This window comes from Stegostoma tigrinum, chromosome 15 (assembly GCF_030684315.1).
Source record: "Stegostoma tigrinum isolate sSteTig4 chromosome 15, sSteTig4.hap1, whole genome shotgun sequence".
In the NCBI taxonomy this organism is placed as follows: Eukaryota; Metazoa; Chordata; class Chondrichthyes; order Orectolobiformes; family Stegostomatidae; genus Stegostoma; species Stegostoma tigrinum.
Genome location: NC_081368.1, coordinates 49,744,571 through 49,759,040, shown reverse-complemented (window position 1 = coordinate 49,759,040; position 14,470 = coordinate 49,744,571). Strand labels below are relative to the sequence as shown.

The window sequence follows — 14,470 nt, the reverse complement described above, 5'->3', positions numbered from 1 at the left end:
CTCCCTCTCTCTCTGTCCTTAGAATAAATAAAAATGGGAGGCATGTCTGACTCTAGTTAAAAAAATTGGATTTTTAATAGGACCTGAAAGGACAGCTCCAAAGTGCTTCGAGAAGAAAACACAGCTTAAAAATACTGAAAAAGTGGTTTTCTACATTAAAAAAGGTTTGCCTGCTTATAGCCATCTGTTGATTCTACCATTTTTCCTTTTCAAATCGATGTAAAAATAGAAAAATGCCCACCTGATCAGGTATGTTGCTATGGTGGAGACTCAGCCAGGGCCTGTATCCAGTAAAAACTGAAAGAACTGCGGATGCTGTGAATCAGGAACAAAAACAGCAACTTTGTATCCAGCAGCTATGATATTCATGCTCCTGTGGGTAGTGGCACAGACTGCAGGAAAGATGAGCAAACTGACTAAATCATTGTCGTACAGAGTATCATTCAAATGGGAGGAGAAAAGAGAAATGTAGTAGTAATAGAGGATAATACAGTATGGGAATGGACACAGTTCTGTGCAGCCCATCTGACTGCCAAGGTACAGAAATTTCTTTGAGGTTGTGAAGAAACTTGGAGTGGAGGGAAAGGATCCAGTCACTGTGGTACATGTAGTTACCAGTAATATAAGTAGGATGAGGAACGAGGCTCTACTGAGGGATCTCGTAATGTGTAATGAGGCAGGATTAATAAGAGATGTGGCTAAGGACACTGCAGAGTGTAGAACTCACAACATTATAGAATGAAGAGGGACAGCAACGTGAGTCTCAAATAATGTCATTTACTGAAATAAGTGTAATTACAGAGGAAGTTCTCTAAAGCAAGCTGGGAAAATAGACTAAGCGGCAGGTGAGTAGATGAGCAGTGACAGTCAATCAAGTAGATATTTCATAGTGCTCAGAAAAATATTATTCGGGTCAAAAAATGAGGAGCTGAATGAGAAGGATAACCCACTCGCAGTGAACAAAAGTGGTTGAGGAAAATATTCAATCAAAAACTTAAGTGGCAGCAATTTGTGATAGGTCTGGGAATTGGGAATTTTGTCTTGGAACTAGCAATAGATGAACAAATAGTTAATAAGAAGGGAGAAAAATGACTATGAAAATAAATGATCAAGAAATACAAAAAAAACAGCATATGCTTCTATAAAAATATAGAGCATTGCGAATATGAGAGTGGGACTCCTAGCAGGTGTGGCTGGGGTTTGATGCTTGGAACAGGAAAATGGCAGAAAATTTAAAGCAATATTTACTTTGATTTCCATGGTGGAGGACATGGTAAACATCTCAAATATGAAAGGTAAGCAAGGTGCTATTGGGAGTAAAAATCCTGTAACAGCCTCTATCACAAGGGTCAAAATATTTGATCATCTAATGGAATTAAAGACAGTCAAGTCACTAGGACCTGATAGCCTGCAGCAAAGGATTTTAAAGGAAGTGGCTTGTATTTAGGGTGGCACGGTGACTCAGTGGTTAGCACGGCTGCCTCACAGTCCCAGGGACCTGGGTTTGATTCCACCCTCGGGTGACTGTCTGTGTGGAGTTTGCACTTTCTCGCCGTGTCTGCTTGGGTTTCCTCCGGGTGCTCCAGTTTCCTCCCACAGTCCAAAGATGTGCAGGTTAGGTGGATTGGCCATGCTAAATTGTCCGTAGTGTTCAGGGATGTGTAGATGAGGTGGGTTATCGGGGGATGGGTCTGGGGGGAATGCTGTGAGGGTCAGTGTGGACTTGTTGGGCTGAAGACCCTCTTTCCAAACTGTAAGGATTCTATGATAGGCTTACATAGGTAAAAATATTTCGGAGCTCACTGGATTCCAGGAATGTTGAAGTGACATCCTTGTTGAAGAAACAAAGTGGAAATGTAGGCCAGTTAGCCTCACATCTGCCCCTGCGTAAGTGCTAGAATCCATTATTAAGCAAGAAATAACAGGATCTTTAGAAATGGTTAAAATAATCAAATATAGTCAAAATGATTTTGTGAAAGGGAAATTGTGTTTGATGAGTTTGTTAGAGTTCTTTCAGGATGCAACAAGCAAAGTTGATAAAGGGAAACAAGTAGATTTGGCTCCTTTTCATTTCCAGAAGGCATTCAATAATATACCATTTAAAAGGATATTCACAAGACAGGAATTCACACTACTAGGGACTAATATATTCACATGGATTGAGGATTACTTAATATACAAGAGATGGAGTCAGGATTAATGTGTCTTTTCAGGTAAGAAAGACAGTGTGGCTTGTCACAAGATCAGTCATAGGACCTTAATTATTTATTATCTATATTAATGACATTGAGGAAGGCAGAGTGTAATATATCTGTATTTGCCGATGATACAAACACAGCCGGGAAGGCATATTGCGATGCAGGTTAGAGTTGGAGTGAACAATCTGCAAGGGAATATGGATAGTTGAATGAGCGGTCAAAAATTTGGTAGATGGAATTTAATGTAGAAGTTGTGAGGTCACGCAGTTCGGTAGGAAGAATCATAAGGCAGACCATTATTTAAATGGAGAGGGACTCCAAAGAAGTGCAGCACAGAGGGACCTGGATGTTCTTGTGCACGAGACATGAAAAGTTAGCACAGAGGCCCAGCAAGTAAGTAAAAAAGGCAAATGGAATTTTGCTACGGTGTTGGAGTTTCAAATAGGGAAGGTTTATATACTGTTTGGTCCTTGTATGTAGGAAAGGACACACTGGCACGGAAGGCAGTCAAATAAAAAAAATTCTCTAGGCTGATTCCAGAAATGAAGATGTTGATCTACTGTGATTAGTTAAACAGATTAGACCTTTATTCATAAAAGTTCAGAAGGATGAGTGCTGATTTTGTTGAACAAATAAGATCCTGGGGATAGAAGTTGAGAGAGTAGATGTTGAGTGTGTTTTCACCAGTGGGTGAGTCTTTAACTAGGGGATATGGTTATGAAATAAGGAGACACACACTTAGAACTGAGATATGAAGGATTTTATCCTTTCAGAGATAAATGAATGTCTGGAATTCTCGACACCAGAAATTTGTTGAGGTTAGATCATTGGAAGTATCTGAAGTGCAGGGAGATAGCCGTCAATTCCTTGATATTTCAAAATCTGCCAGAAGCTGAGATGAGAGAGGATTTGAGAGCTGGGACAGGTCAGTCATGATCTTTAGAAAGATGGGCCAGGCTTTGGGGGGCTGAATAGTCTGGTACTATTTCTTATGTTCTTATATTCTCGTGATATCATCACTCTACTTTTGCCATGAATGCCGTCTATAGGCAGAAAATTGCTACTACAAGACTGCAATTTTTAAAGTGACACTAACATAAATTTACAAAGAGCAGACAAGCTGACAAAAACTCAGAAACACACTACTACATAATACTAATTCTTACACGGGCATTTTAAGGTGCAAAGAGATGGAAAGTAAATATTTAATCATGGATTGGTACACTTTTGAGCTTCTGTCAGATCTTCAGTCCTTTAAAGAAAGAACCAATCTTTACTGTATAGATTGGCATTCTTTATCAGTTATCTGCCAATCAGTCATACCTCTTTTTGCTTTGGACACGGGTGGGCTAAGAAGAAATAAATCCTCTGGTGCCTCTGATGATGAATGCAAAGATCCTATCAGTTTTTTTTTAAATTTTACAAGATTAATTTAAAGTTCAGGTGAATTTCAGGATGAGCAGGCTGAGTTCATATCATACTGCCAACAACCAGGTGAAACAATCCACTGGTTTATAGGCAGCTGTTGATGGAAATCTAATCTAATGAAAGGCTAATAGAACTTGTCACTTCTTTTACAGCTATCCAATCTTCTCTATAATTCACTTCTGGACAAACATGAGGCATGTGCCATTGACACACTACCACACAAAAAATGAAGTTCAAAACTATAGCAAGTGCTTGACACTGGAACAACTATAACAGCCATCAACGTGTTAAATGGAACATCCAAATCTTGCATGAAATATGGCATGTTTTACCCATCAAGACAGCATCTCGCATTTTGTGATATACGCAAGCTAAGTTCACAGGAGGTTATTGGGCTGTAATGTGTAGAAAGTCTAATCACCCAGAGAAACTCAAAGTGCAGCAAAACACTCCTAGCAGAAAGTGGAAAAGAGTGAATGAAGGAGCTATGCTAAAGAGACTAAAACTCTGCCTTTGGCCTGCAAGCATGTTAATGAAGTCAAAGAGGTAACAACAATGTTACAGCTTGCAGACTTCAGTCTGCATGTGGTCAACCTGATACAACACACAGACATCATCAGAAAAGTGAAAGCATTTCCCTCCAGTCGAACTGATATATCCCAGAAGGAATGGACGACATGTACTGAGTGCCAAGATTGACCCTGTTGTAGATCTAATCATCAACGTTTCACAAATCTGACATGAGAAGTACTCAGGAAACTGGCAAAATGTGGTGTAATCCACACAGCACAAGGTAACTGCTTACAATCGTTCCAACATCCCGTCTGTGTGAGAGACCATATATTTTCTTTTTTGTGGATATAAACTGACATGGGAGTTAAAAAGCTATTACTAAAAACCAGGAGAGATTTTTCAACATAAAAATTCAAGTTTTGCATGTTGCTGAGCTGTGCAATGCAATGTTGAAGCAGTGAAAGAGAAAGTTTGAGACTGCATAACACAGAGAATCTTTCAAGTTCAGGCAACTCTGCCTGACAACAGCTCTCTTATTGGTTGAGCTGCAGTGTATTACAAAGCTCTAAGTGTCAGGAAGAGGAACACCCCAGAACCTGTGGACAGAAAGCTTCTCTCTCCCTTTAGGAAAAGACCAAAAAAACCAAGAAAGCTTAAAATCTAAAATAAGAAAAGTCCTGCCTCCACCGTTATCAACCGTTGAATCAAAGAATGATCATCATACTACAGACAATAGCATGCCATCATTGCAAACCTCAAAAGGACTGTGAATGGGCATGTGTGTATTTGGGATTTTGAAGGAGTATAGTTGAAATTGCAAAAATTAGTCACCTTTCATTTCACACCCCTTTTAAAGTTAAATATGTCTCAATAAATAGAGGTATTTTTCACTGTTACTGGGTAATCCAATGTAAATAGCTTTAGCCTGAGTAGCAGTCAGTCAGACAGATTGGTTATCTGGAGAAAGTAGGAATTGCTAATGCTGAAGTCTGAGATAACAGGGTGTAGAGCTGGATGAATACAGCAGGCCAGGCAGCATCAGAGGAGCAGGAAAGCTGACGTTTCGGGTCTGGACTCTTCTTCAGAAAAATGACCTTTTGGGAAAGGTCCATCAACTTTCTTGCTCTTCTAATGCTGCCTGGCCTACTGTGTTCATCCAGCTCTACAGATTGGTTATTTGGATAGTTTCATCAGGATTTTACGTGATTATACATTTCATAATAGCAATGTGGTATGATTATTGTCACAATCTTTCCGGTTATGTTAACGCATGCATTGCCATTATACATCTTAAATGCCAGTGTGGATCCTTGGGACGGACACCAGAAACATCTTACACTTTTGAAGCTGATTCACCAGCTATTATTGGTCTAACGCTATGCTTGGACCTATATGTTATTATGATCCATGAGGTGACACATCTGTCAGTTGCAACAACAAAAATCCGACACTGAAACATTGATCTTGTCCATTTTGTCAGGATCAAGCAGAGCAGATCTAGCAAGCTCCATCAGTTGATAGTCAGCTGTAATAGCTCAAGAAGACCATCATCAATAGATGGCCTGAATGTATCCAAAAGGTGCCCGAGTTAACACATTCTTTTTGTCACTCTGATGAACTAGTACTCCAAGAATATAATTTTCAAGGCTAAATAACTCATAGTCCACAACCTCTGCATCGAGACAGGCCAGACCATACACATATAGGTCTAATGGGTGCAGAAAAGAACAAGAGGTTGTCACATGAAACTTTACATTGATGGGCCAAATGGCCTGCTTCCGCACTGTAGGGATTCTTTGATTTCTTCTACGAGTCACAATGAAATAGTTACAACAAGAGCAAAGTCCTATTGATTGTAATTTTTAGGGCAAACTTAGTTGAAAATGTCACATTCCTGAAAACCTCTCATGTCTCAGACTGAGGTCTCATTGTGTTGTTGTTTTTATATTGAGTTCTTTGTCATTTTTTACAAAAAAGGTTGAATATGCAGTTAGCTGAGATGGCTGATTACGGCCAACAGTAGCAGCTAAGATGTTACAACTGGTCTGAGCACCTATAGGCTAAGGAGTCAAAAATGAGCTCAGGTTTCCTCTTGTGATTAGTATACTGTCATCCTGTTAGAAATGCATAGTTGTTCTACGGCACGATAACGCCAGTGTCCAAGTTACCATTGTGTAGTTGATTGATCATGCATAATTCAGATATGTGATCAGTTTCTTTGCAGGAGTTGACCATTGCTTATTACTCTTACAAACACCAGTGATGCTGTTGCAAATTCACAGATCTAGGCAGGTTTAGATTTATCTATAATCTCATACTTGAGTGGGAAAACAACTATTGTATTGAGGGTTAAACATTGACCGCTTGTGAAGGACATGCGAAGGCACATAATGTAATTCAAACCACATTTCAGTAAATGTCTACACATTTAGGTTAGGCAGGGGCATGAGGGTCAAAAACTGAGGGGAAAGGAAGGAGTCTGACAACAACTGTCGGATACTGTATAAACAGAAACTCAATTCACACGAAAAAAAACATATCATAATATGACCCTTCACATCTTCTGGTAAAAAATTAACTATGCATTTGAGTTATTGTGTTTATTGTTTCTAGCTGCTCTGAGAGGAAATGCTGTCAGTTGATGGATCTGCCTGATAGCTGACTGTGAATAGCATAAGACCTGAGCTATTGAACTTGGCAATGGCCTTCATGAAGAGTTGAATGACTCCAAATAGATTGTAAGACAGAACAAGGTTAAATTGAGGCAGTGTGCTGTGAAGATTTCTGAGTGCATGTGATGGATTAGTGTTGTAAAATCTTCTCTGTATCATTCCAGTTTTAGTATATGTGCTTGCTGAAGCAAGCATTATGTACTTTGACACTGAAAGTGGTTTCTCACAAACATATATACGTTCACACAGGGCTACAGTAAATTCTGGAACAGTATTAAAAAGAAATGCATTGTTGGAGAAACCTTCTCACACTGAATTGAGGACCCAGTCAAGAATAGAAAAATCCTAGCAGTTAAATACATTTGGAAGGCTGCCCTGTCACACAGATTTGGAAGTCTGACTTCTGTTGCATAGTTACTGATCTCAGTGATATCACCGAACGCAGGTCGTAAACTCAGCAGGGCCGTTTTTTCCCTGGTTGCGAGAGGAATGGTAGAGTTCTCTGCCTCTTGCCACTTCCTCCTAATGGATAATTAAAGATTTCTTTGTAATGCTTGAGATAAGGTCTCTCAACTTCAGTTTGTGTGCAGCCTGAAGTGAATAGAGGAAAATAAGACTCAGAAATTTCTTTGAATCAGCAAAAGATGTAAAAGAATTAAAAACATAATATCTGGAAATAGACTCCAACTTTTCTTTATGCTATACAGTGCTTTTATATCGAATCATGTGAAAGTTATGGCACAGGAAGAGGTCATCACGTCTGCCCCAGCTAACTAAATTAGCTGCCTGTTCTAATCCCACTGCCGGTACCTAATCTGTAGCCATGCAGGTTACAGTATTCCACATGCAAACCCAAGCTCCTTTTAAATGAGTTGTGGGTTTTTGCCTCAGCCACTGAAATTGGGCAGTGAATTCCAGAAACCAAGCACTCAGAGGGAAAAGGATTTTCCCCATCTCCCCTCTAATTCTCCTACCAATTACCTTAAATCAGTGATGCTTCTTAACTGACCTATCCTCTCTACCCAAGTGCCTCATTACTTTGAACACATCAATTAAGTCTTCCCTTGGCTTTCCAGTCTTTCCTCATAGTTGCGACTTTTAAGCCCTGGCAATATAAATAAACTTTAATTGTTGAGGTTTTGTTTTCAAAAATAGACAGAACAAAAAAGATTTTCTCATTAATTACTTCCTTCTAACCAGTCCTTGCCGCTCAATGCCTCCTATTTTTCCTCACCTAACTTAATTGGCAAACCGTCCATTCCCTTCTTAATATGCTTGTCTCAAACTTTTCTTTAAAAACACTCAACCATTTCCTGTGGCAATAGTTTATTAATATTTTCTGGTAATTTGTTGTGGTACAAACATTTACGATTCATGGACCAAGACTTGAGCTGACAGGTGGCAATTGATGTTCATTCCACACAAGATGTAAGCAGCAGCCATCTCCAACGAGAGTTGTCATCGGCCTTTGACATTCAATGGCATTACCACTGTTGAAACCTCCACAGTCAACATCTTAGTGATTGCCATTGACCAGAAACTGAACAGGGATAGCAATATAAATACTGTGGCTTCAAGAGCCCATGAACAATGATTGAATTAAAAAAGATCCCTCTGCACCTCAGATTCCCACAATCTCAATTCTTTGTTCTCTGTTGTGCAGTACCAATTATTCATGTTGCTACTTGCTCCTGACTCTGCAGCTCTGATGTTATTGCATTCGTCTTCTATGTGCTAATTTACCAATTTCTATTTTGGAAATCTTGATGTATTCTGTGTATACTAGATTGCGCTTGTCTGCACTAGCAGTCATCACATCAAAAAACTCAATGATGTTGGTTAAGCATGACTTTCCCTTAAAATATCCATTTTGACCATTAATTCTACACTTTGAGTTTTTACTGTTCTGAAAGAGAGTGTTTAGTGTTCAGAATTTCAATGTTATAGGTGTTGTTTTGGCTGTTAAGTAATATCTGCATCATATTTCTGGTGTCAGTCATGGTGGGTGTCATTGTGAGTCAGGTCTTAGTTTGGGTACAGGAAGCCTGCCTTACAAAAACACAGAGTGAGCTGTCAATAAATGTGTAATGCTTTTTTCCATTGCAATTTTGCAGATAGCGCTCCAGCTAATGCCCTCTTTCAAACTTGCACAATTGAGTAAGAGTATCAGGAAGGAACCCCACCCAACAGCTCATAGCAGTGATATTAAAATGGATTATCAAATATGTTCAGGTTAGTTATATAATAAAACAAAGAATTATGGATGATGGAGATCTGAAAGAAAAACAGAACTTGCTGGAGAAACTCAGCAGTTCTGGCCGCAACGGTGGGAAGTGAACAGATTTAATGCGTTGAGCCCAGTGACTCTACATTAGAACACTGGTTTTACTTTCAGATTAGTCCCTTATTGATATGTACTGGCTCTTGCTGCATTTATGCAAGTGTTTTGATATTTTTGGTTTTTTTTTTAAAAGCTGTTCAGGTCTCTAGGGAACAGTGTAACACATGCTGAAGAAATTTGTTGTGACCACAAGGCTTCTGCACAGATTACTTGCTTCCAGTTATGGGTACAATAGTTTGGCCTACAGCATGGTAGGGGGAATAGACAGAGGCAGCGCAAAGGAGGACAACCTGTTGGAAGAAGGAGGAAGTGGAAAGGGAGGAGACCTGTTAACTGGAGGACATGCTTGTCAAGGGTCTTCAGGAAGCAGTTCACTTACTTCAAACCTCAGCAAGGAACAGTGCGTCAGTAACTCTGTTTTTCTGATGAAATATGCCACCCATTTCCACACATCTGCCACATCAGAAAGGGATGAGGCCAACACCGTCAGTGGCTATGAATGTGATTGCAGTGATGAATCATTGTGTGTCTGGCTCCATCCAGGATGGAGCAGGCAAATTTACATCATCTCCCAGTTTGCCACCCATTGCTGCATTGAGGAAAATAATTGAAGCTCGGTGTACCAAGAGAGTTGAGTATATTTCAATCTCTCTTAAAATACACAAGCAGGCAAAGTAAAAGCACATCTCTCTCTAAGTTGTTACAGAGATAGTAGGAACTGCCAATGCTGGAGACTCTGAGATAACAGTGTGAAGCTGGATGAACACAGCAGGCCAAGCAGCATCAGAGGAGCAGGAAAGTTTGATGTTTCGGGACGCGATTCTTCTTCTGAAGAAGGGTCCCGACCTGAAACGTCAAACTTTCCTGCTCCTCTGATGCTGCTTGGCCTGCTGTGTTCATCCAGCTTCACACTGTGTTATCTTTCCCTAAGTTGTTAGCTTCATTGTGATGCCTTATATGGACTAAAGGAATGAGAGGAATACTTAGTAGCCAAATCCAAAATTCAGAGAAAACAATAAAATTGTCTTTTCTCCATCCGGATGAATATGCTTCACAAAGATGGGGCAACTATTCAAGATTGTCAGAAAGACGATTTCCAGAACTTTTCTCAATTAACACTATCAGACAAACCAACAAAGCAATCCCACAATAACTAGAGAGATTAAATTTGAGCATATTCCATTGCTGACTGAGATGCAAAAAACTATCCAACTGAAGAACAATGGGTTCTGGATAATGTTCCTCCAGCAATCAATAAAGCTGGTGGTCAAATACACTTGCTCAAGTTCACAGATACTTCCAAATATCTGGGAAGAAGAGGTAATTATGACTTCCACGCTGCCATTATTGTACCACTTTTCAAAGAAGGTGCTAAATCATATTGTGGAACTTATAGAACCATATCCCTCCATCCACTGTGGACCTCCTGAACAGCTTCCTATTCATCAAATATTCCATATTTCCAGAGATCCAGCATAGTTTCCAGCCATCCAGAAAAACTACTGACATGATCTTTGTAATTTGACAAGTCCACGGAGGAGTCTGCAGTAGCACAAAGAGCTCTATGCAGCCAAATGTTAATCACTAATGCTGCTCCTGCTGCCCTTCCATTTTTATCATCTTTCCTGTAGATCCTATAACCTTATATATTAACTTCCCAGACCTGCCTATCTTTCAGTCATGAATCAGTACTGGCTACCATGCCATAATCTTAGGTTGAATTTGTGTCTGCATTTTACTCCATCTGTTTGGTCAAAGAAGCTTATTTGAACCATATACTATGAGCTGCCCTTCTGCACTAACACTCTTTTTTTCTTTGACTAAGTTTAATCACTTTACATTTTTAAATCTTTTCCTGCACCAGTAATGCATATAGCACAATTACTGATTATTATTCTATCCTCTTCCCTTTTGTTTGTTCTTGAGTTACCGCTTAGCTTTATTGTTTCTAATAGGCCTACAAGTCAGCTTATGCTTGTACCGGGCAGGCAAGGTGCCACATGTGGCTTTCAATCGTGCTTACAAATGATTGTTCCCGTATTTATTGAGTCCTCTACATCTACCATATTATGTTTCTCATCCTCTTCCTTGCTTTGGACAAGATCCTGCTCTGAGATGCCATGACCTGCATTCTAGCTGTTCTCCCGGCAGTCATGACGTTTAGCTTCACAAGTAACAAATAGTTGGTATGTGTTTAATATGATGAGGTTCTGCATGTCTGCATTATCTGTCTTACTTGGATTTCCTTCATACTGTTGAGTACAGGTTGCACCAACCAGGTTCAGAACCTACATCTTTCTACAAGATATGATTGAGGTCTGAAATTGCTCACATTCTGTCTCCCTCCCTGACATGTCAGAGTCTCTCCAGCTCAATGACACTGAGGCAGAGGATTTAATTTGGAGTATATACTAGAGATGTGTTCAATATGGACAGTCTCTGTCTCCAAAAAGTCATACGTCTTGCAGCCCAGACAGAAAACATGCCCTGCCATAACTCAGTTTAGATTATTCATATCTACTTTTTAGGTTATTGTGGGTTGTTCTTCACTATAATTTGCAAAGAAAAAGACCCTAAAATCACTGGATAAAAATGTCATCCATTTCTGTCCAATTAGCATATGATTGATTGCAGTACCAGTAAATGCAACCCAAAATTACCATTCACCAATTATTTTTACCTTCCTTGTGTTACTGAATGTCATACTTTGTCACAATGTCAAAGCTCCAATAAAGCTAACATTTCAAGCCAACTTTATAAATTGAAACCTTCAATACTCCAACAAATCATCCTCGTACATATGCTCAATGCCTTTATTCCATGTGTCTTTGCCTGTCCTTGTGTTCCTGTGTGTTGTTATTCAGTGGCTGCAGTATGGCAGGTAGACACCTGCTGACTTGCAGTGGAGGCAACCACAGATAACCTTGCAGGACAATATTGAAAAGCTCAGGCCTAAGAAAACCCACAATCAGTTTCCACCACATCAGCAAGGGCGGCAGTGATCTCAGCTGGCTGGCTTGCTGATGGACATTGGTGGAGCAGGAGAGTAGGAGCCATGGGATCTACCAACTTGAGTTTATGCCTGCTAACACTGCCACTTCCTTGGGATGTCGTAGCGAGATGTTAAAGGGCAGGTAGCTGCACTGCTGTGGCATGTTGCTAACTCCTTTTCATGTTTGCATCTGCAGCTATGATGACAGCACACTCTGAGTTTATGTGTGAAAAAAATGAGGCTGCGCAAGAATAATCTGAGCTACCATGCAACTTGTTAGTCACATGTTCAGCACTAAGCTCCGTATTAACATCATTAAAATGAGCTGTCAACTTGAAATGTAGAATGTTCTGCACTAATTTTCAAAGGATTTCAATTTTTTTCCCTCAACACATCTGCACCCCAACCTTAACTCCAAGATCTTTCTCTCTTCTTTTCCTTTATTCCTTTACCAAGCTTTTTCTTTTGTCAATATTAGCTGACTAGTTATATAATTCCCTGGACATATTCTATCTCCCTTCATAAATGTAGGTGCCTACATCTCAGTTCACCAACACTACACTTTCTCCTAAAAAAACACTCTTAATTATGTGCAACATTTCCTTTTTTTACCTCTTCCCCAGATTATTTTAAATACATGAATGCAATCTGTCTGGATTAGACAGTAGTTAGAAATGAGTCTGGGATTCTTGACACTAAACAATCAGTATGGTATTTCCACTGCAGTGCTGGTTAAACAGCAATTCCTCTCAATCAGGGAGCCCATTGCTGTAGTTACATCTAAAAGACCCATGAATACCTGAAGCAGGAGTGAAAGAAGGACACCAATAATTTGGAAATGACATGTTGATGTTCACACGAGATGAAAACATTTCTTACCCATCCATTCGGGCCTTGGTTCCGGTGTGAGGAATGAAGAGTCTTTGAATTCCACAAAAATTGCCTTCCTGTACTGAGGGATCGTTCTGGAAGAATAAAATGACCTGTGCAGAAATCCACATTTAAGCATTAATTTATTTCGTCAAATGGTTGTATTTCGAGACCATCTCTGATTATCTCGTGACTTCACAATTACTGCTGCCAGCCAGGCTGCAAGAAGGTTAGCTCCAGAAAGTCTTTCCCTTCCTTACATTTTGCGTCTCACCATGATACCACGACCAAGATCAGAGCTCAGGCTACTGCAACAACACTACCGAGTGCCCTACTCAAGCAATATCTGTTACAAGTTAAATACAGTTGCAAAAGTCTAATCAAGCTCTGAATTATTGTTTTAAAAAAAACCCACAAAGAACTGTGACTGCTGGAAATCTGAAACAAAATGGAAATTGCTGGAAAAGCTCAGATGTCCGGCAACACGCGTGGGGAGAGAGAGACAAAGTTAACATTCCAGGTCCAGAGACTCTTCTTAAGGACCATTCTCTCCACAGATGCTGCCAGACCTGCTGAGTTGTTCCTATAATTTCTGTTCTTTACTATTATGTTTGTCTGTAGGAGGGTCCCATAGTTGTATAATGATTTATTGCAGAGTACATGGCTAGTAGATCAAGCAAATCATGGACAGGTAAAATAGTAATTAGAGTTTTTAATTCACAGTCCGTCAGACCGCTAATCAGTGCAGAAATTTGCCCTTTTCTCCAAGAGAAGAATTCAAAATTACAAATACAAAGCCATCACTTAAAATCATTAGTTGTCGGGAGCATTGCAATAGGTGTTTCACATTGATGATACTACCATACAAAAAAATGCAAACTCTTACCTCACATTTCCAGCTCCTGACCCTGGTAAGAGATTGCTGTTTCTGTAATCCCAGTTAAACTCCACTGCAGCGATGTAATGCTTCCTCACCGCCGCTGAAGAATCTTTGATCAGGAGAAGGACCAAAAACACACAAAAAGCCAGTGCTCTCATTCTGTGTTTGGCAATTAATGCTTCGAAAATGGTCCCGTCTGTGGCACAGTTTCCTACTTGTTTGCTAAGTACGAGAGTCACACCACAATCAATTAAGGATGGACTACGGAAAATAACACTGATTCCTTGAAGAAAGCAAAACATCCCCAGGAAAGCAACCTAATGGCAGGAACTCTCAAGGAACATTGGGTCAGCTTTTTGGCATCAGCTCAAAAAATATTACACTTTGCAATTAACAAGAAATATCCAGAAATTGACTAAAACCACCCGGAAGTGTCTAAAACATAATTTTTTTCTTTTTTATTCAATTAGGGGATGAGAGCACCACTGTCTAGGCCATTTATTGCTCATCCCTAATTGCCCTCTGTTATGAGTCAACCACATTGCTGTGGGTCTGGAGTCACATGTGGGCCAGACT

At 39.8% G+C, this 14,470-nt stretch overlaps 1 protein-coding gene across 1 annotated transcript in view; it reads right to left on the bottom strand.

Moving 5' to 3' along the window:
- The window catches only part of f8 (coagulation factor VIII, procoagulant component), an 83,957-nt gene extending 69,761 nt beyond the window's left edge, over positions 1-14,196 (bottom strand). The window contains exons 1-2 of the mRNA XM_048544030.2: positions 13,901-14,196; positions 13,024-13,127 (exon numbers count right to left, since the gene is read on the bottom strand). Of these exons, the coding sequence (XP_048399987.2) occupies positions 13,024-13,127; positions 13,901-14,196 (400 nt within the window). The remainder of the gene's footprint in view (positions 1-13,023; positions 13,128-13,900) is intronic.
- Positions 14,197-14,470: the final 274 nt, after the last annotated feature.